Genomic DNA, 24,963 nt, shown 5'->3' with positions numbered 1-24,963 from the left:
ATTGGTTCAATTTAAATGGCTTTATAATGTAGCAAACAGTTCTAGATAAGAACCAGACAGCACTTTAAACCAATTACTCATGCTTATGCCAAGTATAAATCTCCCATCACAGGATTACCATCTGAAGACCAGACTCTGCACAGAAACATACAAGCCTGTATCACAACTCTTGCCAGTATCACCCACAGTAGCTCATTTGTATAGGACTTCCAGCACGGAAGAAAGCCACACACATTAACACTGCTGTTCCACACTCCTCTCTGTGGTATTCGGAGAATGTGTGTCTCCTTTCCACTTGTGGTAGCAATCTCTGGGCCTTACCCCCTGGGGAACAGGAAAAAAAACAGTGCCTGTAGTTAGACCCAAGCTCAGTTACCTAGAAATCTGCAGAAAATGCTGCACATCAGATCAGTCATTCATTCTGTTCGGCGTCCTGTCTCTAAGCATTTATGATTATTAATACTGCTACTCTTATTACCTCACTGCTCTGATGACTTTACTGAGCTTTGGACTGCACTAGGCATACAGCAGTTAATGCACTCACAGATCAGAGAATTGTTCTTTCAGTTACTTTCCTAAAGGTAATGCGTGCAAGATAGCAGATATGATGGGCTTCTCTTCCAGGGGAAACCTCCACAGCAGAGCTATGATGGTGTTCAAGTTAGCTGAGAGGAGTAGCTGTTTCAAGTTGTATGTGCTAGGCAATAGCATGAGAAGTCTGGGCACAGTTCCTGGTCAAGATACCGATTTTACAGAGAACCTTCTGCGGCAGCTAGCATTCTTGCCATGTGCACATAGGCTAGTTTCGCAGTGCACCTTCTAACTCTTGCTCTACTGCAAACTGTGCTCCTGACTTCAAGTTTCTCATGGATCATTATGCTAAGAAAGTAACAGGCATTTTACAGAAAAATGTAGACATTTACTCTCGACAGTTAAGAGGTTTCCTCCTGTGAAAACCTAGAGACAGCAGCATACCATGTCGCTGTATTTTCCGCACATCTGACAGGTGTGTAATAATGTAGCTCAGTGATGCTTTCCGTGGTCTGCCAGAAAATCTGCATACCTAAAGCGACTGAGATATTTGCATATACATTCAGTGTTACTCTGTGGCTTTCCTTTTCTTACATTGTAGAATAGCTCTAAACTGAGTTGTGCTACCAAGTCTTTCTTTCATAGCCTGATCCTTATACCTGGATGGACAGGTACAGAAAGAAGCTGAATCTGTAAGAAATGATGCCCATAAAATCTGTTTCATTTACTGCTGATATCTCACTGTGGCTTTTTGAAAGGCTGATGCCATTTGAAAAGATAGTTCCAATGGCCATTCCTACTCTCAGTTTCCTGATCTTACAGACTTCAGCACTCCGGTATTCATATAAAAGCCCTAACATGTGTGCCAACACAGTTTATACAATTATGTAAGAATATTCTACTTTCTATACATTTGGAGACTAGACATAAAAATGGCAGAAGCAGGAAGGATGGTTTTGCATATATAAACGTGCATCCAAAATATTGTATTATCCTTCAGTCCTTATTTAGCCAATGTATACCAATTAAAGGGCTGGGCCTCATGAAGGACACATACCCCTCTCCCTCACCATGGTACAGAAAACCAGGATGTTGTTTGAGCATTGACCCATGCTGACACCATCCACCATGTAAGCGTTTTTTTGAGACTGCCTTAGTAAACATTTATTTTTATGTTTATGGCAATGCAAGCCGTGGCAGCCATTCTAGGATTTCTTGTTCTGTTGTTTATTTTCATTTCTACATTCAAATTCAAACTGAATCCTTGGTGCTTGTGGCAAGGGACCTTCCTTGGCAATGAGAGGAGAAAGTCCCAAGTAACTGATCCCATTTTTCAAAGTCTTTGTGGGAGGAGCTGCATGGTCAGGGTTCTATAAAAGGCCTTAATTTGTTCTGCCCCTCCTAAAAAGGAATACACATTCCTTTCACCTATTTTGGCACTTTTGCATTTATAGCCTTATTGCTTTAGGAGGGTTTAAGCTGTCTTCTGCATGCGCTGTGAAATCAATATGATGCTTTTACCTTCGTAATTGCAGGCAATGCGGATCCTGAAGGACAAGGCTTTTGTCAAGCAGGTTTCAGCTTAGATTTTTACAAGGTGAGATTCTGCTTCTGAAATTCTATGACCAAACGTACTTCTGATGTATCACAAATGTTCACACACTGTCCCAGTGATCCAGAGTTTATCCCCATGCTTGTGCATGTGAAAAGTTTCATGAAGTTGTTGCAAGTTCTCTCCTTCTTTGCAAACTTCAAACTTTCTGGTATAATTAATGAAGGAAAGACTGTTATCAGCACCTATTTTTCTGCTAGCAGCACTCCAGTTTTAGCTCTCCTCAGTCTATCTTAGTTTGGGTAGCTGTATTCTGGCACAAGTGGTTCAAGAATTATCTGTGCTTCTGTGTCTGTGTGCCCCACTGAAGTTGCTTTCCAGAGACCTGACTTTCAGGAAATAATGGGCAGCAATCAGCTAGTTGTTTTAAGTCAAAATAGTTTGTATGAGCATGCATTTGGAGGCAAACTAGTCATTGAGTAAGACTGGTCTCTTGTGGAAGTGATGGAGGAAGGGCTTAAGGGAAATACCTAGTTGTTCCTATATACCACCAAGATGCTCCACTAGCAATATTGTGGGTCAAAGAATAAACACTGCAGCTACTGTTATTATCTATGTCATTATTACACCACCAGGAGCCTACATGTATTTGATTATTACAATTGTTTTTAGTGTTGTGGAGCTACATTCTTATTCACATTATTAATTGCTGAGGAATAAAGGCCTCAATTTAAGTTGGACATAACCATATTTCTCTATAAAGCATTACTTTTGCTTCATTGAATGTGAATGACCTCTTTTATGCTGATTTTATGTTTTGTTACAAATAATAAGCAATTTTTAGAAAGTTATGTAGGTTTAAAAAATTATGTCTTTAATTCAAATGAAGAGTCCTAGAGTGATATTAACTTTAATTTAACTATGGAATTTTTTCATTAAAATGCATGCACATACATCCTTTCCTTGATCAGGGCTATTCTCCTTTATCATGATCTTGATGCTTTTTGGTCATTAAAATTGTTTTTCCCATCCATGTTTAATTTTGTTGTGTTCATTTGTTCTGCTTTTTGTAGAATGGAGACCTGATAATAGGTGGGCCTGGCAGTTTTTATTGGCAAGGTATGTTCATCTGGCTGGTTAACTTGATCTAAGAAGTGAAGCATAAAGTGTTGTGGAAAATGCTGTTCTAGATTTCGATTATTTTCTCAGTTTAAGATAACCAATCTTTGGTCTATCTTAAGCAAGTATAGATCAGAAGAATTGTTTAACAAACAACTGAGTATAAAAGTAAATTGGTGAAAATTCAGGCTATGGGTTCTGCAGGAGATGAAACAAATAGAAATAACTATTTTCATGTTGGTATTTTAGCACATTAGTCTTTTAATTAATAAGATGACTTTTTTCTAGAAATATTGCTATTTTAAAAATAATTCATATTTGTACAGTGAATATAACATTTTCAAAGCTTTTGTCACTGTTTGTTAGTGACCACAACTTTTTATTGCTATCTGTATATATTTTTAGTTCATTTGTGAGAACACTGTAGTTTCCCAGCTGTAGTTTCTCATATGGATGAAGCCTGGTAGAGGGATAGTAGGGTATTTTTGCTTTAACCTGTTTTGATATGTGTGGTATAGCTGATTCCCATAGTCTGCCCATGAACCTGCCTCTTGCCAGTCCCACTGATGTATGTTTTTGCACTGCCATTAGTGAAGGAAGATTCTAGTTGATTCTGATAGTGAGGCATGCATAGCTTTGAATTCTCCATTGAGAAATCACTTCCATTTGTCTGCTACATCTATACTGTACATTATCAAAAGGTAGCTGTTCTGGAGAAGCTGGGCCTGAAAAAGCTTGTCCTTGGTTTGAATCAGCACTTTGAAATGGATCTAGAGTTGTTCTTGTGACAGTTCAATAGAATATCAATGCCTTGTTGTATTGATTTATATGTACCCATGAGACTCCCAGGCTAATAATATAGAAAGATTAAGTGAAGATACCTATTCTCTGCATCTGTACCACATTTTCCCCTGCAGTTCTGTTCTGATGTTCTGCTAGCCCTGTTTTGTAGAAACTGGCTCTCCTTTGTGTCCCTTTCATTTATGAAGTTGTTTGAATCCAGGTCAGGTAATCACTGCAAGTATTGCGGATATCATTGCAAATTACTCCTTCAAGGATATTCTAAGGAAACTGGCACGAGAGAAGCAAACAGGAGTGGCACAGCCCACATATGATGACAATTACATGGGTAAGCTAAGTTATATGTCAGCACTCTGTCCTAAAAGCTTAGTGAGGCTTATGTGAATGAGAAGACAAACTCAAAATTACTAATGTCCTAATCCTGAGAGGATGTAAACTCATGTTTTACCTTAAGCACAACAGCAAATTAGTAGTTTGCTAATTACTTCAATGGGGTTATGAACATTCTTAAAATCATGCATAGTAACAGGATTTGAAGGATGAGATCTTAAATGTATCATTAGAGTGTTATTTGTATTATTTGATCTTAAAATAAGTAAGCAAAAATACAAAATTTTCCTGTTTGGGCCTTCTCTCATTCCAAGGCAATGGACTGAGTTTACAGTAATTAAAGACTATTTCAGTTTTTAACAAATAAAAGAAAATTTAGTTCTGCAGTATTTTGTAAGTACTACTTAAACAGACAAGTCAATTCTCCCTGATGTTGTTGCAAGATGCAATTGAAGTAAATAATAACAAAAGCTGGTTTGAAGATACAATGGAATAAATAGAAAAAGCCCTTCATGTGTACCTTTTACAAGTACTGACCTTCTCTAAGAATTTGCATGATAGTTACATATCTCTGAGAGTAACACAGGTTTTTCTTCACATAACTGTAGAAAAGATGCAGTGGAATTTTAATGCAAAGATACATCCTTTCATCTCTGCCCATAGAGTTGGAGTTACAGTCACTGAAACAATCCAAAAGTCTCTGTCAATAGCAATTATCTCACTTACAGGTTTACTAAAGCCCCAGGAGGTATTTAAACATATTGTTGGAAATCTGTCTTCCTTACAGAGCTAAAACAGGACAATCACACATTACAGTATGGTAATGAAGACCTAAATAGCATCAATAACTTTTAGGACAAACCACTGTATTACCTGCAGGTTTTTCGGATAAGTTTTTGAGTGTTAATGCTTTAACAGCTCATTTGGGGAGGAAAGTAGATTTATTATCCTTGGAGACCAACAGTTAATTTAGTCATAATAACTTGATAAACAGTTTTCTTTTCTCCACTCAATTTTAGTATACTAATTCAGAAGTTTTTCATTCTGGTGATCAGATGAGCAGAAAAATCTGATTGTCCTTGCAGAAACATCTTTTCTGGAAAGAAACAGTTTGTCAAGTTTTTTGTTTGTAATTTATCGTTAAACAGGATACTCAGTGGCTGCTGGGGAATTTACTGGAGATTCTGAACAAGGTAAGAAGCCATAAACATGAATGGAGACCATATGGCTGTGCACCTATTAAATTCCCCAATTTGGGTCTCTATATAGGCAAATACTTCCTCAGAAGGTGTAGCATGCCAGAGCAGAATTTCAGTAACCTAAAAGTCTGAATTGCCTGCTGTGGTACCCTTCTGCCTGTGTGTCTGTTCTGCAGTCAGAGCTGTGTCAGCGGCATAGGTGGACCCACCTGGTCTAAATTCATTTAGCCAGTTTGGTGACCAGTAGTAGTAACATGTGGGACCAACGGTACAAACATGTAAAATCTTTGGGTCCACACTCAAGTTACTCACCTGCACTGAAGTGTTGGGCCTTAGCACTTGACTGGCCAGATGCAACCTAGTTTGGAAATGTGTGTATATGCTGAAAGCACATTTCACCCCAAAAGAACTAGACAACATCTCACAGGCTTAACAGCATTGCTTAAAAGTGTAATCACTGTGAAACCTTCACCTGAAATGTTTCATGATCCCAAAAGCACCACCTTCTAGGACTGGATACATTCATAATTTGATAAAGTAGAGCAATGTACACCAAGTGAAGAACAGATTTTAACCAAAATTGTAGAATGACTTTTTTTTTTTAATGGGCAGAATGTCACTACATAACTTACAGTTTAGCTCAAACACTGCGGTTCATGTTGTTCCCTCTGGCAAAAGGTGACACAGGATCTTTATTAGTTTCACATTGTCAGGAAAAACTGCAATGGAAGACTGCGGCTCCAGCAACATAGTTCTGTAGTTCTTCTCTAAGGACAAAGTCAGAGCAGTCCATCCTGCTGGGTCTTGGATTAGCAGCAACAGTTCCTGGAATATCACTGTGGTTTTAACTAAACACCAATTGGACTTGAATCACACTAAATTGATGTGCTGAACTTGTAGCCCAAGGTACTGTGGCAGAAGAACTGAAAACAAGCTGAATGTTGTTAGATTTTTAAGTTGTAAAATAACTTCTGTGAGTGTGTTAGAAATTAAACACTAGTTTTACGATGTGTGCAAGTTGAGTCCAGTGTAGAGCAGTTCCTGTCACAGCTCTTTTGGAAGAATACATTAAAAATAATCAGTTATAAATATAAACTTCTCCATGATTTATCTATTTTCAGAAATTGTTTTTAAATTGTACAGGATTTCCAAGTATATAGTTCAGCTGAGAAAATACGTGGTCTCTCGTGTTTTGTACCTTAAGAGCTATTGTATCTTGTGTAAGGCTGACAGTCTGTCATAAAGTATTGCTTGAAAGACAGTTTTCTTGAAACAGTGAATAGCAGCATGGTCCAGACTCACAAAACTGATAGAGACAGTACATTTCTGCAAATGGATTCAGCTGCCCAGAACTGCTGCTGCTTAATCCCTTTAAAGTTAGAATTTCCTCTCCTGTGCCACTATAGGTTCAAAAAGAAATAGAGGACACAATTTTGAGCCCAACTCTATAACTTGAAAAAAGGAGATGTATCCCTGGTAATGGAAGGCTTCAGCCGCCTATTTTTAATGCATACTCACAGTTTTGTATGGGTTCTCGAATGAGTAAGTCAAGGGAGTGATTGGCATGAAGAACTGCATGTTGTCCTATGCAATAGTCCTATGTCCTGTTCAATCCTTCATTACTACTTGCATCTCCCCTTGACCTACCATGGTTCACCATAGAGGGATAGATAAACCCAAACAGGAATAGATGCATGGCAGGTCAGTAGAGGCAGATATCTGAGCTACTTTGATAGCTGAGACTCCTGGTGCTGTCTTCTGATCTGGGTATCCTCTGGAGGGAAAATTTAGACAGTAAGACTGCAGGCTGTAGCTTTACTTTTTTCTTTTTTTTTCTTTTTTTTCCCACTAGCTGATTAAAATCTGGCCATTGGGCAGGAATCACACCCTGGAGAGCAGCTAGGTTCAATATTTCATGTTCTTGTTCAATGAATTTCCCCAATGCCACTCACTAAAATTTGCTTGCTGTACTCTTAGATGGGCTATGCCAAACCTGATACCATGGAAGTGTGGGATAAGCCAAATGGCAGATGAGAGAAAATATTATGCAGCCAGAAAAAAGGGGAATTTGAAGACGGTTGTGTTTAGCTTCTGTACTATAGTATGTGGTGCCACAGTTAGTTCTGGTTCAATCAATCCACAGTCACCAGGTAACAAGCTGAACTGTACTAAAAGTTTTATTATACTGTGCTATGCTAAGTAATGCTAAGCAGAAAGAGACCTCTGTCCAGTCATGGGCCAATGTATTCAACAGTTAAAGATGTAATATTTCATGCACTTAGATGCGCTGAATGAATGTTAGAATCTTGTGAATGAGTGTCTTGAAGTGAATTAAAGTCTGTTTTTGATACAGACAAGAGGCTGAAATCCTAAGGGTTATACATCAAGGAAGATTTAAGTAGCATGGGATGCACATTGCAAGCACCATTCAGGTAATATAACCTGTTCACTGCTCATTATTTATCTTTTCAGAGTTGGTTGCTGGAGTCCCAAGGGGAGCACAGAACTTTGGCTATGTATGTACTGGACCCATATTTTATCCATTTTATAGTGATAATGCAGTTAGACTATACTGAGGGTTAAAAACTATGTTGTATTTTTATGTCTCTTTGAGCCTAAACTTTCCATTCAGGCATAACTGCCACTGACTTTCACCCTCAAGCTTATCTAGTTGGGTTGAAATGCTTTACTGGCTTGGGCCTTGAATATTAAGGTTTCATTCCCTTCTGAAGTCTATGTATTCAATAGTCAATTGCAAGCACGCTTTGAATATTACTAATATACCTGTATCCAGAATGTTACCAGACCAGCCTAGAGTATTTTATGTGCAACTTTATGTCCACGATGGAGAGAAGTCAAAGTTTGGATTATTCATAGCCTGTGTTTATTTTCAGTGCTCTTTCTAGTTACATACACTGAATACCAGACACAAAGAGTCATGATATACTGTTGGAAGTGGAGGGAGAAAACAATATGCATGTGTGGATACAGCTTTTATCTCACAGAAGAGAAGATTCAGGACCAATCTGATGGGCCAACTGAGAGATCACAGCCACAGACACGTTCTGTAGTTTTGTGGACCCAAAACGCCTTGTGTCTCATCCCATGAAATATATGTGAACTTATTCATCCCATTATTGAGAAGAAAGCTGTATATCATTTTTAAGTTCATGTGTTCATGCCCATTAATGTAGCCACTGATTAAGTGATAGTCTATGATATGCTGCTGTTCACAGTTCCTGTTAAGGAAAATACTCTTTTCCCCATTTTACACATGGGAGATGTGAGACTCATAAAGTCTCAGTGATTTATCCAAGATCATACAGGAAAACTGTGGTGAAACAGAGAAAAGAATCAATGCTCTTTCTTGGCCTTCAATGTTTAAAATTGATTTGCAGTGATGTTGCAGTGTAATATTTCTGTTAGTGCTTGAAACTTTTTGTATTTTTCTGTTACCAGGTCTCGATTATTAATTCTTCAGACCTGACCTTTATCCAAAACTTCACTGGTGAACAGGTAATGTCAAGGAACTACAAGATGAAGTATTGTATCTCTAGAGGATATAATTTCATCAATGTAGTTTCAAGAATATATAAAATATTTTTATCATTTAGAATTAAGATCCATAGAAACAAAGAGGTTTATCAGTAAAACTTTTAAAAATTGATATACTCTATGAATGCATATCTGTTGTTTTTTATTTCCAGATGGCTTCTTATTTTGGGTACACTGTTGCAGTATCTGATGTTAACAATGACGGGTAGGTTATCAAATATATTCATCTCCCACTGAACATACACAGAAGCAATGCCTGATACCACATACCGCAATCTCTCTAGGAAATTCCAGTTTTAGGAAATAGTGTTTAAAGTGACAGTGACAAAAACTATCAGTGAACAGTCATGATGATTCCCACCTAAATAACAAAAGTTTATTTATTAATAAACACAGGTTTTCAGGTGCTTTATACCTTCAAATACTTCCCTTAGCTTTTCTGCTTTTGTAATTTTAATTGTTGGTATAGGCTTACCTTTGTGCAATCACAATGGCCTAAATACTTGCCATTCTAGTTTGGGTATGTTTATCTTCTTGAAGATCTTTTCAAAGCAGTGTGGCAGAGTGGGAATGTCCAAATTCTGAGGAAACAGAACCAGTTAGAGATACAGTGAATAAACAGTGCTAGCTGCTACTGGGAAGAGACAGGAAAAGTCAAAAGCAGAACAGTTCATTCTCCCCTTCTCAAAAGCAGATAAATCTTCCCACATGCAGACCAGCCACAGCCTCAGTTCTCAGTTTTAAGAGCTTTTCAATATCATTAGCTCCTCACTCAAGCATCTGCTGGTTGGCCATCCATTTTCATCATCAGTATACCTTCCAGAGGACCAAAAAGTGTCTGTGGCCCGTAGTTGTTACAAAACACATTGTTCTTAACTGAGGGAGAATGCCTCTTAACTCAGAGTTATGCCTAATGACGCTCTCTGGGATTTCAGGCCCTGTTCAGCAAAACACTTACTAACTTTGACCTGATTAAAAGCTTTAGAAGATCAGGACTTTAGTAAATGAATATTGATACTAGCTCTCTGTCAAGGAGATAAAGATCACTCATGCTCAGAGCTTTGGAAGACTGCACAGAATTGAGCCAGGATTATATTAAGAGCTGTGTATACTTTTGCCTATTGCAAAATATCTTAGATGTGTCTACTTCATGTTCTTTTCTTGCAATTGTTTCATATTAGGTGCTTAAATATAGTGCATTAAATACTTTCTTTGGGCTAAATCATTGCTTTCTATCAGTGGCCCTGGAAGAGTTAGGGATACAAGAAAAGGGAAAAGTAATGAGGTGATAAAAATGTTATTGCAGTTCCAAAACAAAAAAGAAGCTTCAGCAGTTTCTACAATGGCTTCACAGTAATGAAACCTTTCCAAGCTTCTGAGGTCAAATTTACTCATAGTACCACAGCTTTTGGTAAAAATTCCTGTATTTACAGTATACATTGTCAGGATAATTTTAGTCTTACCATAGGCATTGCTAACATGAAAGCGTGGAGAAATGTTGACCTAAGTTACAACAGGCACTTACTAAACTTTCAGAGGACTTGCTAGTTAATTTCTCACTAAGCCAAACTATTTCCTGTGCAGGTTATTTCCTGTGAATCATAGGCTTACTTGGCAGGTCTCATAGTTTGTGTGTACCTCTAAGACCGCAGTTTATGTCAATAACATAATCAACTGCTGTTCAGGCCTGTGTGGTCTCCCAGTCTATATCTTGAAGGAAATCTAATGACTCTCTCTGAGATCCAAACATCCCACACAAAACAAAACACAAAAAAGCTCTACTTGATAAACATGTCTGATTAAATATGCAGTCTGTAGTTGCTGGATCGCACATACAGTCAATAGAAATATTTATCTGAAAGGGAGAGTAAACTGAAAAAAACTGCAAGAGGGAAATGACTACTTCAAATTCACTTGGAGTTTTTGTGCAGCTAAGGACAGAGGAGATGATAGTGATTACTTTATCAGTACCAGAAACCTAATCAATTTATATGCTGAAAATATTAATAGGGATGATGTGTTTCTGTTATAAGGCTTGACTCTGAGATTAGACTCATCCTAGGAAAACAGCTCTGTGGACCTTCTGCTCCAGCAGTTCTGCTAAGTTTTCTGGGGCAACTCTTGCCATTATACTCACACCATTTTAGAGCTGCAGGCACGACAAAGAAATTGTGGGTATTATTTGAGCTACCCTATAGTTACCCTCTGCTAATAAAAAGAAATGCACAGTGAGTCCTAATAAATCAAACTTTGCCATCAGCTTATGGACTACATTCTTAGTAAAGAGCAGAGGAGGACATTTTCAATTCAGACTGAAACAGTTCAATAAAAATAGTGGAATAAATTGTTTACAGGTCTTTTATTTGGGCTATATCAAAGCTCTCCATAGTTATGCTTTGACCTCTTGGCACTTCCCATACTTTGGCTTTTTATTACTCAGCAGGATACAAAGGAAATGCATACAGTCCCAGCAGGTGGTTAACTTGTGCTTTTTAATGTTTTATCAGAAGGGAAACAATACTAGCTAGTTACCTTTATGTGCTGGAACAAACGCAAATGCACTGAACTGTGTGAACTGTAACATCTTGGTGCAGTGATGAAATAACTCTAATGAAGCAGTTCAAAATACCACCAAATGAACTCAGTCATAAGCTGAACTGCAGTTTATGGTTTAATATTATTCTCTAGAGATTTTTGCTTTTGCTTTGCTCTTATTGTCTTTTAAAGGGGATCACATCAACCTGAATTTGGCTCAGTACTCCCAATTTTGTAAACATAAACTTGTCCAATTAAAAGCCAGTTGGAGTACCCTTCTTCACAATTAAAAATAAATAATTTCAATCACATAGGTGCTTATAACCAAACATGTGACTCCTCTTGAGTGCTTCAGGTCTAAGTACTGAAACTTTAGGACCTGGAAAGTAAAACTGACTATAAAGCAAGGTAAGCAATTTTTGCTTTCTTGTTACCCACTTGGAGAGAAACTGTGAAAAAGTAAATTAGGATCTCAGAGGCTGAAGAAGCCTTCCTCTCTGACTATGGTACATTGCTATGACAGTAAAAAAAAAAAAAAAAGCCCTAGGAGTGCATGAAGGAGAATTCCTTCTTTCAGAGGACTTGTCAAAGCAGCTTGCCCTGACTTGCAGAGCTCAGCACTGACAGAGAAGGAGGATAAGTAAGAGCATGAAGGGAGCAAGGCTTTGATAGGGGTGGGATATGCCAAGGCCTGCAGGGAAGGCAAGCTAAGTACTACAGATGTTCCAGGTAGCTCTGCTACCCATAGTCAATTTGGGGGTAACTCAGTGCACTACAGATGGCTGCCTTCCTCCCACTCTTCTCTTAGCACATCAGAAAAAAAAAAATCTTAACTACTGGGTTCTGCTCCCTGCTCCCTGGACTATTCATGCATTTTATACAATCATAGTCATTTTCTTAACCAAGTATACATTTTCCTGGAAAAGTAATCCAGGACTGTGCACTTTCAGCTGAGATGCTGTAATCCCTAGGCAACAGACTCCAGCTCCTCTCTGCTTGCTTTCCACCTCACCTTGTGAATCTTGCATTCTGGGTTGATCAGTGACAGCAGTTTGAGAGATGGGTAGGCAGGGTAAGGAGGACCTGTGTTTCATCACCTTAGGCTTCTGCCTAGGGAATTTTAGGCCACACTAGAAAATAGATATTCTGCCTCTCTTCTTTGGATATAGGCACATAAATCACCAAGGTACACGCTCTGAATACGCTCCATGGACCAGTGTTTTAAAGGTATCTAGGTATCTACTTATTTTTCGTTGATGAAATGGAGTTTCCTGACTCTGAATCTTTTGGTTTTCTACCACCTCTGAAAGTCTGCCCTTAGTCTTGCAATCCTTTATTTGTAAAATATCCCCTTATAGTCTGCCTTTTCTACTTAGACTGTACAATCATGTGAGCAAGGCTCATCTTTTACTTCATGGTTTATACAGCACATAACACCATGGGGTCCCAGTCTCAATGGGAACATCTGGACTGTGCTGTAATAAAACAATAATTGATGACAGTGCTACTGTGTAATGCTTTTTGTACATAACAAATGTAAAATATCTTGTAAAAAAGAATATTTGTGATCTGTTTGCATTGTTGCTATTGTTTCATGGCAACAGTTTCTGCTAACATTCTGTTCCAGCCACTAACATCTTCCATTAGTAGAGGAGGACTTTTGATGTTTGATATGGAAGGAAAACTCCACCTTTGATGTTAGTCAGCATCTGCTTCCTTCCTTTTTTAGTTATCCGTGCCATAGGGTACTGTCTGACATATAAAGAAAAGAACAACCTCACAAAAGTGACCTTACATTTTGAATTATAGTTTCCTTTATGGAAACAAACTATAGAACTTAATGCAAAAATATCATTTCTATAATTATTTTGTCACAATTTATAGAATGTAGAAGTTCTACAATTTGTTTAAAAGCTTTTAGGTGAGATATTCTGTATTAAATTCTATGGTGTGTGTTAAAACCCTAGCATATATCTATAGTAAAATACTAGCTGAGTTACTTCTACATTCTATGGATTTTTCTGTAAAGATTAAGGAAAACAGAATGGTGCGTTTTTTACTGATTGCTTTCTTAATGGATAAAGCCTTTGTGAAAGCATCAGTATTGTGAATATGGTGAGTTGAAAGCTGAGTGTTTTCTACAAGTTTTACAAAGTTTCATGTTACAGCAAGAGAATATGTTTTCCAAATTAAAAATTCTAGGATCAAATAGTACTAGTTGTTTGCAGTAACAGAGTTCTTTAATATGGATGATCAGTGTCCACTGAATATAATGGGAATTTTCCTATTAGTTTTTAAGGGCTTTAGAGCAACCCTTAGAGATTCATCTAATATTGGTTCATATCTCAGAATCAACTGTTAAGAATATTTCTGTTTGTTACATGTATTTATCAATCTTGCTTGATTTTATTCTTTATTCTCCAATAAAGGGTCTTTTATTCTGCCAAATAAATATTGATAAGATACTTCAAAGCACCCTCATGTTAGAACAAAATGCAAAATATCCTTTGATTAGTCTCTCTTCTTATTGGAGTAGCATAACAGACGGAAGGACTTCTTCCTCCCAGCCTCATTTTTCTGTGACTTTTTGATGTCTTTTTGCTTTAATACTTAATATAACAAATTACTTATGCGCTGCAGCTACTCATGTACCTCATATTCAACAGAAGAGTTTTCAGCAGTGAAGCTTCGTCTTTGTCTCCCAGCTTCCATCTGCATTAGTTTTGAGGAATTCTCTATTCATTGATGCTGTACCTGTGTTTCATGTATACTACTGCAAAAAATCTCCTGAAAGTGGCAATTTTTATTCTATTGTTCACATACTGATCTATAACTTTAAAAAAGATCTAGACTTTATACTAAAATTTGTGTCTCACTTGCACTGTTAGTAGGATAGATCGACAGAATTTGTTCCAGTAACAGATCGTCTCTGAGTTAAATTGCTGACCCCTGGATCATTAACTGCAAAGTGTAGCATTTCAGTGTCTTTTGTGAGCATATTTTGAAATACAAGGAATTCTATTTAAGCATAAGAAAAAACTTTTTTATTGTGATGGTAATCGAACAGTGGAACAGGTTGCCCAGAGTGGTTGTGGAGTCTCCGTCCTTGGAGATATCAAAACCTGACTGGATATTGTCCTGGGCAGCCTGCTGTAGTTGACCCTGTTTTGAGCAGAGGAGTTGGACTAGATGATCTCCAGAGATGCCTTCCAACGTCACCTGCTCTATGATTCTATGATCAGTTCTCTGCTTCCTGTTTAACAAATACGTGAACTATGTATTATTACACTCATTTTCTCAGTGACACTGTTTTTTGTTTGACTGTTCCAGTTTAGATGATATCTTAGTTGGGGCCCCTCTCTTCATGGAAAGAGAATTTGAGAGCAAGCCTAAAGAAGTTGGGCAAGTTTATCTGTACCTTCAAGAAAGTGCTTTCCTCTTCCGAGATGCACAAATTCTGACAGGCACTGAAGTGTTTGGGAGATTTGGCAGTGCAGTCACACACCTTGGAGATCTCAATCAGGATGGATATAATGGTAATCTATGTAGAATACTGTAATATATTTCTATGTGTAACATTAAAATTAAGAATGGCTAAATGGTGCATAATGGGATCTTTTTCAAATGCCTATGGCACACATTCAGCAAAGCACTCACATAAGTAAACTTCAATTTAGGAAGAATTCAGGAGCCTAAATTCAGGAGAGCAATCCAGCAAAACTGTCTAGCTTGCATAATTGTCTGAGGCAGCCTGGATGCCTCGAGCACCTAGAGTTTTAGGCTCCTGGGCATGGCCAGTAGCACCCCAGTCTTTCCTGCGTGCATTTCTTGACTTCCTATTTCCAAGATGTTAGAGATCTGCAAATCAGGCATCTCTGCATCTAAAATGCTAAGGAGTTTTTTGTGGAGGAGTTATTTTGCACAGCAACATTAAAGATAGCTTGCTCACTGAGGAAAAACCAATGGACATAGCTCCTCCTTAGCTTGAGGGCTCTTTTTCACAATGCTCTAGCCATTAAACTCTAGGGCAAAGTGGCCTGTTTATGGCTCCTATGCTGGGATAAATCATCTGGGGGTCCAGGGGGCCACATCTGTATTGGGGTCCAGGGTGCACAAAAATCTGAATCCCATCCTGTGGAAAGAACCCAGTGGGTTGTGGCTACTGAGAGTACCCTCCCTGGGTTGTCCTGGAATCCCTCTGTGGGTCCAGCTGGGACTCTCCACATTGGAGAGTTCTTGTTTCCCACCTATGAGCAATAGTGGATGCCCTCAGCTTCTCCGGGCGGGGAAGATTGGTCTCCCAGCTCTTTGGCATTCTGGTAAGGAAGGGAGGAGACATTCTCACTTTTTACCTTCGCTGTTATAGAGAAGGCTGAGAAGGATCTGGTGCCAAGGTCTTCTACTTCATGAATGATGATGCCAGCCATAGAGCTTCAGTGCCTGAGTGAAGGCAGGAATTCCAGGCTCTGAAGTCAAGTATAATAAAGATGCCCAGCTTCAGCTGGATGAGAACCTAAAAACTAGAGCTGTAGATACATATCCTCCTTTAATGTTTCCTATTGGCTAAGTCAGCTAGCATGGCTGTTGAATCTCAATCTGGATACATGATTCTCCCCATTTCCATGTGTAGGCCCTGAAAAGAGCACTGTAAATTTCACTTCGTGGGTATGGCACCTTGTTTTTAAGTATTGCAGTGCTCAGTTGTGTAATGCCTAAGGCCTCCTGTTGAATGCATAACTCAGTACTAATCCCATTTCTCCTATTCTCATTTCTCAATGTTTGCTTGGTGTAGATGAAAACGTTGTATTCCATTGTTCTCTTTTGCATACTAAAGCACTGGACGTTTGAGAGTATTTTTTGTCTGGAAAAAGAGCAAAATGAATTTTCTCTAACAGCTGTTCCTTATTAATTAAGTGATAGAGGAAATCGGGGAAAATTTGTGTCTATTTAAATAGATAGAAGTAGGAGCAGCCATTCATTAAGTGTCAGTTTATTAAAGTTCATTAAATTCCCTGGAAATATGGCAGAGAAATCCAGTGTAGACTGGATATTTGTGAGCATTTGTCATGAAAATCTGACATATAAAAGAGAGTTAATATTTTTGTGTATTTGTCTTAAAACTAGAAACCTTAAAGAAGTGCAGAAAGTCATAGTTCTGGGATATATACAGCAGAAGCCATTTATGTCTGTTTTCCTGCAGGGACTTCTTGCTTTATTTTAATTGTGTCCATTCTTTTTATTCTTTTATTATGCTACAGACATTGCTATCGGTGCACCATTTGCAGGAGAAGACAGAAGAGGTAAAGTGCTCATTTACAATGGATACAGTGATGGATTAAATACTAACCCTTCCCAGGTTCTCAATGGAGCCTGGGCCTCACACTCCATGCCTTCAGGTTTTGGCTTCACTCTAAGAGGAGACTCAGATGTAGACAAGAATGATTACCCAGGTAAGATTTTTCCATAAGAAAGAGAATTCCATATTTCAATTCTCTGGAAAATGCATCATGCCTAAACTTCTCCTTTTGGGAGGCAGAGGTCAATTTAAAGAATAGACATATTTTTGGATAGTTCTAGCTTACTTTCCTGAGAGTTAAAATCAGACAAAACAAATACTCCCTTTCCTGTGAAAAGACATGATCAGAAGTGCAAGAAAGGTCTTAAATAGTTTCATTAACATAAAACATGTGAAGTTTGCAATAAAAAGCTTAACCCTTTCCCCCCTTTCAAAAATTCATTGCTCTCAGCTTATTGAACTTGTAGTATCTCCTTCATCCTGACATTCTTTCTTAATTAAAAGCATGTTGTGTTATAGAAGAAGGGGATTGACTTTGTTTTGTTGCTAAGTTGTTTTCTTAAAACTTTGCTTTCAGAAGAGACACTGGGCTATATATAGGTTCTTAATGACTTTGATCTCATTACAAAAAAAGCACAGAGAATACAAAGACATTGCTTAAAGGCAGAGATTTCATTTGGGCCTTTCCATGCTTTTTCGTCTTCATTATGCTATATGGACTCTTCCTTTTTAGGTTAGCTTTGATTCTTCCTTATTGGTTTACCTGAAATCTGTTCAAATTTATCAAGTTTGTAACATTTCTTGTGAGTCTTGCTGTGGAGGAGGTGTTGGGTTTGTTGTTTTTTTTTTAAGAGGAATGTTCCTGGCATTATAGGCTGTCTGAACATTTAAGATATTTTAAATGTGATTGTATTTACTCTCTGTCCTCTAGAAGCAAATCTGTTCTGTTTCTCTTTGTCAGAATTCAGAAGCCTAACAAGAGTGTGCAATAGAACATCATATTTTTTTATTGTGAAAGGTTGATCCACAGCAGAATGCTAATAGTCTATATTTCATAACTCACTATGAAATCACTTTTGTTAGCTTGGTTTCTTTCAAGACTGGTGATCTTGAAAGTTATATTGTTTCAAAAGTGAAAGCAATGATTTTCAAAGGGGCAAAAAGTGGGATCTCTTTTGTCTTTTTGTGGTGAATTGTAAAGAGCTTGAAGGAGGTTGCTTTTTAAAAGTTAGGAAGAGAGTTTCTGGGGAGGTGTGTTTACAGTAGAAATTAAGGTTGTACCAAACAGAAAAGCTGACTGCAGAGTAATAAACTTAGGCAGTCACAAGACTGAAGTGAGAGGACCTTCAGCATTTGAGAAAAGAAAGGACTTTTAAACACTATTTTGACCTTTTGTTTGCATTTTGTTGATGGTGCTATTAATAGTCTTTCATTGTCCATGACTAATGAGGTTCTTTTTGACAAAGGAGCTCTTTATTAAAGTTTTGCCATTTAAACATTCTCTAAAGTACCCATGAGGCCACCCAGCAAAACCAAAGAAAACAGGATATTACATTCCTGACATTTCTAAGATTGAAAGATATAAAGAGGCAAAGGAGAGATCCTTTCAGGTTGTCTTTGAGCCATATTGGTAAGGATGAAGAGTAAAATTCTAATATATTAAAATACTTTTTATGGAACATCTTTTACTCTTATTAATGAAGATTTTGAGTGACAGGCCTGGATCTTCTCAAATGTGCACTGACTGCTATAGTCAGTTCAATTGAGAGATTTACTGGATTTATCCCACTTGTCCGGCTCCATTTGTTTGGTTCCATTTTGCATTCTACTTGAAGAATTTTGCACTGTGATATCAGCTTACTGTGTGCTAGAAGGGGATTGATTTGGTTTTAGTTACCTGAATGATTTATTTTGAAGCAGTAACTGCATTTATCATAATGAGCTTTTCCTTCAGTCCCTCAACTGAATACCTGGATGAGCAGTCTAGAGCACTAGTGAGAACCTGTCGGAAAATGGCAGAACAAAAAGTCTTACTGTTAATCGGCCACCTCTTCCTTAATCCACAAAGGCTTGAAGCACCAAAATAAAGCAGTAAAAATAGTGCAACCTTGGCACAATGTTAGCACAACAATGGAATACCTTCCTATGGGAAAAAGAAGGAAAGAAAGAATATGGGGAAATGTCCAGGGCAAACACACTAGGCAGTCAAGTAATCCTTCTTGCGTCAAAAAGCTTTTCTTCTCTGTCTCCTAACAGAAATCCTAAAGGGCAGCCCTTGTACAAAGGGGAAAGGAGGGGTAGAACTCAGAAGGAATAGGAAGGAAGTTTTATTTTAGATGTCAGCTGAGAGGTATTTGCTGATTAGAAGGTCTAGGAAACTACTCTCTGTAATTCATTGCTTCCCAAACTGCTGGTCATGACTGTGGTTCAAAGAGGGTTGTGAAAGATTAGGAAAAATCTCAACATTTTTCAGTTAAGCTTTTTAACATGTGTATTATGAAAATTATAAAATTTTAAGAAGTAAATGTAAATGTAAGAAAATGTATTATAAAACCAACACTTTTATAAATAGAAAAAAAATATTTGTTGACTAATCACTCTGAAAATTTCAGTTCCCTGGAGAATGAGAAATCAGAGCTAGCTGTAATAGTTGGCTGTAGGTATAGACACACTTTGCCACAGTCTTTCTTTGCTGAGCCCAGGAATGAGTGCTCTTAGTGCAGCAGGTGACTGAGTTACAAGTTAGGAAATAAAGTTCCTAAAAAATGAGGGTGAGCCACAGTCAACTTTTTCTCCCATGGGAGAAAGATTAAAGCCTGTCTTGGTTAGAGGTTCAAGTCAGGCTGGAATTTACCTAATTATCTCCTAGAGAAGAACAGCCCATCTCATTTGATATAGGAAGTGATATTTTTCTCTCTTCATCCAAATGCCAGTATAAGCTCAGGAACAGAGAAGGAAATAGGGAGCAAAGGCTGCCTAACACTCAGTGCTGTTCAAAACCCCCAGCTTTCCTGGGGGTGGAGGAGTGGCTTTTCCTTCCTCCTCTGCCTGCAACTCCTGGCCAGCAAAGGGAGAGAGGCCAGCTCCTACTTCCTGGTCTTATCTAGGAAAGGCAGAGGAAGACCCTCTTGTCTCTCCTGAGTAAACAGAGCTGAAGTGAGGGAAGCTGCATAACTAATATGGGAGAAAAATTATCAGGGACACATTTAACTGCATTGTAATGGAGTGGGCAGGGAAGAACATAATATAACCATACTGGTAGGATCAAAGATCTGTCTAGAACCATAGCCTGTCTCCAACCATGGCCAATGGACATCCAGGGAAGAGTACAGCTGTGGTATTTCCCAGAATATTCACCTGTCCCTAACCATCTGGAAGAGCAAAGTGTCCCTGAGTCACAGGTAGCATTTTAAATTTAATAGACCTTGGTAGACTTTTCTTCCATTAATTTGGCCAATCAGTTTTTGAACCCACCTAAAATTCTAACACTCACAAAAACCTGTGGCAAGGGGCTCCTTGGCCTAACTGCATGTTTTGTGAAGAAGTAATTCTTTTTGCTGCATTTTGTTCAAGTCTTGAACTTTTCACTTTATATAGTTTCATTGAACATGCCCTACTTCTTACCCAGAAAAGACATTAAACAATGCTTCCTAATACTCCTTCTCCAGTCCCACTTTATTTTACAGATCTCTGTCATATTCCCTCCCTTAGCTGTACATTCTAGGAATCCTGTGGAAGGAACCCTAATTTACTTACTTGTTCCTTATGCAGAGGCAAATGGCACTCCAATCATACTGCAGCAGAGCATGCATTTTTAAATAAAGAGCAACTGGTGGCAGTGTTTAAAGTGTAACTTGTGTCTGGCTAAAGCATTGCCTCTAATAGATATTTTACCATTGAACTATGTTTTCACCTCATCTAACATCAGAAAACCTGAATCCTCCCCACAGAAGACAAAACTGAAATTTATACTTGACAAAATAGTAATGCCAAATCTTTTTCATCGGTAACAGTGATTATGTTTTTGCAAGAAAATAAGGTAAACCAGAAACTGTGGTCTGGCCTTGGGGCCATGTGGCACAGCATAGCTCACCATGACCCAATGAAACCCTCCTGGGAGAGTACTAATTTGGGAGAGTACTAATTTGCACAGACTAAAACCAGATCAGAGTCTGTGCTAACAATGTAATAATCTGGACAGTAACAACACCATGCTGAAGCCCATACCCTGGCTCTATTTAGTTCACTCATGTGGCTTTTCACTGCACAAAGCACAGGATACAGACAGCTGAGTGGCCACTTAGAAAGTTTGACTTTCAGTTTGACTGTAGTAGCTTCAGCATAGAGACAGAGCTGCTTTCCCTGCTCATTAGCAGTCCTATCAGTGTAATGACCATCTGTCTTCAGCTACCCTGACCTAGATGTTGTCGATGTAACAGTAACAAACCTCTACTCTCAGCATTGTGAAAATACAGGGATTTGTCTAACTTGTCAACAAGAAAGATATTTTATTGTTAAGCACAACTGTTGGTCTACATCTCCACAGATTTCCAGGGAGCGACTTCTGTAAATTGTGTTGTATTCCCAGACACTCCAGATGACGTGCCCAGAATTACTCCTTTATCAACACACATCTGGGTGATAATACACTACTCTGTGCTTTGCAGGCTCAGTCTGCTTTGAAAGCAATGAGAAACTGTCAACCCTGGGAAGCACCAGAGGCAGAACGTTACACTGATCATCCTGACAGCCATGTCACTAAAGATGTGTCCTCTGTCACCAGTATTACTTTTCATCTCCAGACCCAACAAAGTGTTGTGCCTCACTTAGCAGAAGAACTGCAATGCCAAACAGTGGTGGTGGCAACAAAGAGATAGGGTTATTCCTTGCTTAGTAGTCATGTAAGAGTAAGGCAGAAGCTGACCAAACTTTATAGTCAGATAAGACTGGTGAGATGGAAGCAGTAAAAAGAAGGCAGATCAAGCATGTCTGTCGGATAGATCTAATATAGCAAGTCCTACCCTTTCTTCTCAGTGTGATTATTCAAGAGGGTAAACAGAATGTGCAGCTCTCCCAGTCTAAGCACAACATTGACAAGCTTTGTACCATATTTGTCTGAGATATCCAGGATCTCTCCAGTATACACCTAGGATTTGAAAGAAAAGACCAGTTAATCCTTTTAAGCTATATCTACACTAGTAAATTAAATATGCCTGTGACTGTTCTCTGATTCTGAACTGTCACAGAACTGTCCACATCCATACTATTAAACTCACTTTCTTGCCCAAACAGGGTGGCAACATGCGTATCTCCTTTAGGGAAGGGTGCCTGTTTAATGCTAACTCTTCACCATTTTTTGGAGACTGCAGGTTGACACTAGCCAACTGTGCCAGAGTCATTCTAATGATACCAGCATAGAGAGTACAGATCTGGGACACAGGTACATTACGTGGCACTGTTTAATTTACTAGTATTGACATAACCATGACATCGTTCAACAGATGAACCATTTCCAGTTCCCTTTTCTATTTTACATTCAGGAGGGTGTTTGCTGGCCAGATGCCAAGCGGCAGAGGGCACCTTTCATGATCTGTCCATTGCTCAGCTATTACAGTAATTAATATGATAGCTCTTCTGTTTTTCTCTCTATTTTTCTATTAATTTATTTGTGCAGATTTTCTTTGGTGACTGAGATTCCTTTATTCTTTTCCCACTTTGTGCTCTTACATCTTATGAAACAAACCTGAAAAAGTAAACAAAACAAAAAGATATAGAGAAAGTGGTCTGAGGCTTAATGCTGTACTTCTAGGATAAGAGACCAGAACATAAATTCAGGAGGTGGATTGTTTGGTTGAAAGATGTTAATTTCACCTTTTTTGGGGGCAAATTGTGTTCTAGGAGGTAATATTAGAAGACCTCACTTATGCTGCCATATATCAAGTAAATATTGACTTAGTGCAGTTACTCTGGATTGACAGCAATGTAAAAAAAAACAAACAGGATTAAGATAGAAAGGGGAAAGCAGTGAATGGAGTGAATAAGGATGAAAGACAGGGAAAAGTTTGCTTTTTTCATTATTTTTTGTGCAAATACAGTGGCAGTTCACAGAAATTATGTGTGAGACTGTGCTGCACTTTCCAGTGGTGTACCTGGGGTTAGGACATGACAAAGCAGCATTGTGCTTTGCCTGAGGCTGCACTGGAGAGGCCCATCACCCTGGAAGTTCATATAGCCCTGGCAGTCTGTGCAACTGCAGCTCCTCAAGGTTTGCCCAGGATCTTCTGCAGTGTCAGCCTCAGCACAACCTCCCTGCCTGTCCTCTATGCTGGAACATATGAGCAGCCTAATGATAGTTTTTGACACAGCTTCCACTGCCCTCCAGCTAAATCTGGGGCTTTAGGGTCTCTTTTCTCCATCCTGACTGACCCTTGTTTGTGTTGTCAAGAGACCTTGACAGGAACAGGGAATAAGGTCTCATCTTAGGTTTGCATTTTGAAATGTAGTTTATTTTATGATTTTATTTATCTTTTTTTTAATAATGTAATTCAATTTTGACAGTAACAAAAGAAATCCATAAATGTGTTTAATGGGAAAGACATTTTTTTCTTTTTTGCTTCTGAGCATCTGTTCAAGGCTGGTCCCCACTGAGTGCTTGGGATCTGTGATTATCTAGGTGATGGTGCTGTACTTCCAGCTGGTTCATCTATCCATGCAGGGCTCAGGCATTTGGAGGCTGTACAGCTTCCACCCTCACATTTCAGCATATGTTCAATCAGTTGATGGCTGATTATAGCTGAGCAAATAGTTTATAATGAATAACTTATTCAACTCATTAAGCTTGCTTTCTTCTTGTGGCATATCCTTTGGCAGACTGTGGTTTCTTCAAATACGTTTGTCGGCCATAATTATTTAACCAGTTTCTTTTAACAACATGCAACAACATTCTGAGCAGTGCTCTGGGTGAATTCACTATTCAAAGGCTGTTGATTAGTTAATTAGTTAATTGCTCAAATAAATTATGCAGTATTGTTTCTGCTCCTTGCTTCCTTAGATACTTGCATAAGTCTTCCCTGTTAACTTAGAGAGTCTCCCTGGGGTCTGTGCTGCTGAAAGTTCATCTTCAGTGTATCCCAGTTTTAATGGATCCAGCTCTGTTGGCCTATTCTTTTGGTTATTCTTTTAGTCAAGCCTTTAGTCAAGCAGGGAAATGGATAAAGGCATCTTTGAGTCTCCTTATTCTGGGCTCAGTTATTGTCTTAAGAGTAACATGTAGTTAATATAAACAAATGGCTCTAGATAAATTTTAGGAAGGAAACAACTGTGACAAGTCCTCTGAACTTCAGTAATCCAGTCTAATCTTATTAAAATAGGAATATTTAACATCTCCATCTGCTCAGTACATTAACTCAAACAGCAAGAAGAAAACCCTCAAACTTCTTTCTTTCTGAGGCAAGTGTTCTTCAGCATTCATAATTTTTTTGAGAGCAGTAGGCAGTGTGCCAACAATATCACAGAACTGTAATCTAATGATGATTAAATTATGAAGTTAGTCCGGGAGATCTGTGGAAGACAAAAAAGATCAAATCAATGAAAAGCTGTGTCTGCTCTGATGAGGACTGTTGAGTGTGGGAGCCAGAACAAGGGAGTAGGCTCTGCCAGCAAATGCAGCAAAGCTGAAGTGTTTCTACCAGCTAAGTATGTTTTCACATGATTAGTCAATGGAAAATGAAGTGACAAGCCAAGAATATCCTGCAAATATGTTCATTTTATGGCACATTACTGTTATCTATTTAATTTACAGATATGCTTTTCTAAAATTCTTTGAGATATTTGGTACAATTCATAGTATTGTGCCCCGTGAGTATAAGAATAAAGTAATTAATCCCAATAAGTAGGGATTCACTGAAGTGATAGAACCTTAACTGCCCCATTTGAATTTGTTTGTAGTATAATGGAGTGAATAACAACATTGTATTGGGAAAGGGGCTCATTCAGACAAAAGGGGAGCATTGAAATGAATTAGCCTTAGTTATTATTAACAGACT

At 38.3% G+C, this 24,963-nt stretch overlaps 1 protein-coding gene across 1 annotated transcript in view; it reads left to right on the top strand.

Moving 5' to 3' along the window:
• Window positions 1-24,963, top strand: part of ITGA8 (integrin subunit alpha 8) — a 112,933-nt gene that overhangs the window by 16,799 nt on the left and 71,171 nt on the right. Inside the window, exons 5-13 of the mRNA XM_067291754.1 lie at window positions 2,067-2,128; window positions 3,157-3,202; window positions 4,206-4,331; window positions 5,482-5,526; window positions 8,005-8,048; window positions 8,992-9,048; window positions 9,240-9,292; window positions 14,953-15,158; window positions 16,881-17,072. Of these exons, the coding sequence (XP_067147855.1) occupies window positions 2,067-2,128; window positions 3,157-3,202; window positions 4,206-4,331; window positions 5,482-5,526; window positions 8,005-8,048; window positions 8,992-9,048; window positions 9,240-9,292; window positions 14,953-15,158; window positions 16,881-17,072 (831 nt within the window). The remainder of the gene's footprint in view (window positions 1-2,066; window positions 2,129-3,156; window positions 3,203-4,205; window positions 4,332-5,481; window positions 5,527-8,004; window positions 8,049-8,991; window positions 9,049-9,239; window positions 9,293-14,952; window positions 15,159-16,880; window positions 17,073-24,963) is intronic.

The sequence above is a fragment of the Apteryx mantelli genome, chromosome 2 (assembly GCF_036417845.1).
Source record: "Apteryx mantelli isolate bAptMan1 chromosome 2, bAptMan1.hap1, whole genome shotgun sequence".
NCBI lineage: Eukaryota > Metazoa > Chordata > Aves > Apterygiformes > Apterygidae > Apteryx > Apteryx mantelli.
Note: the sequence above shows the minus strand (reverse complement) of the source record. Positions and strands in the feature narration are given on the sequence as shown.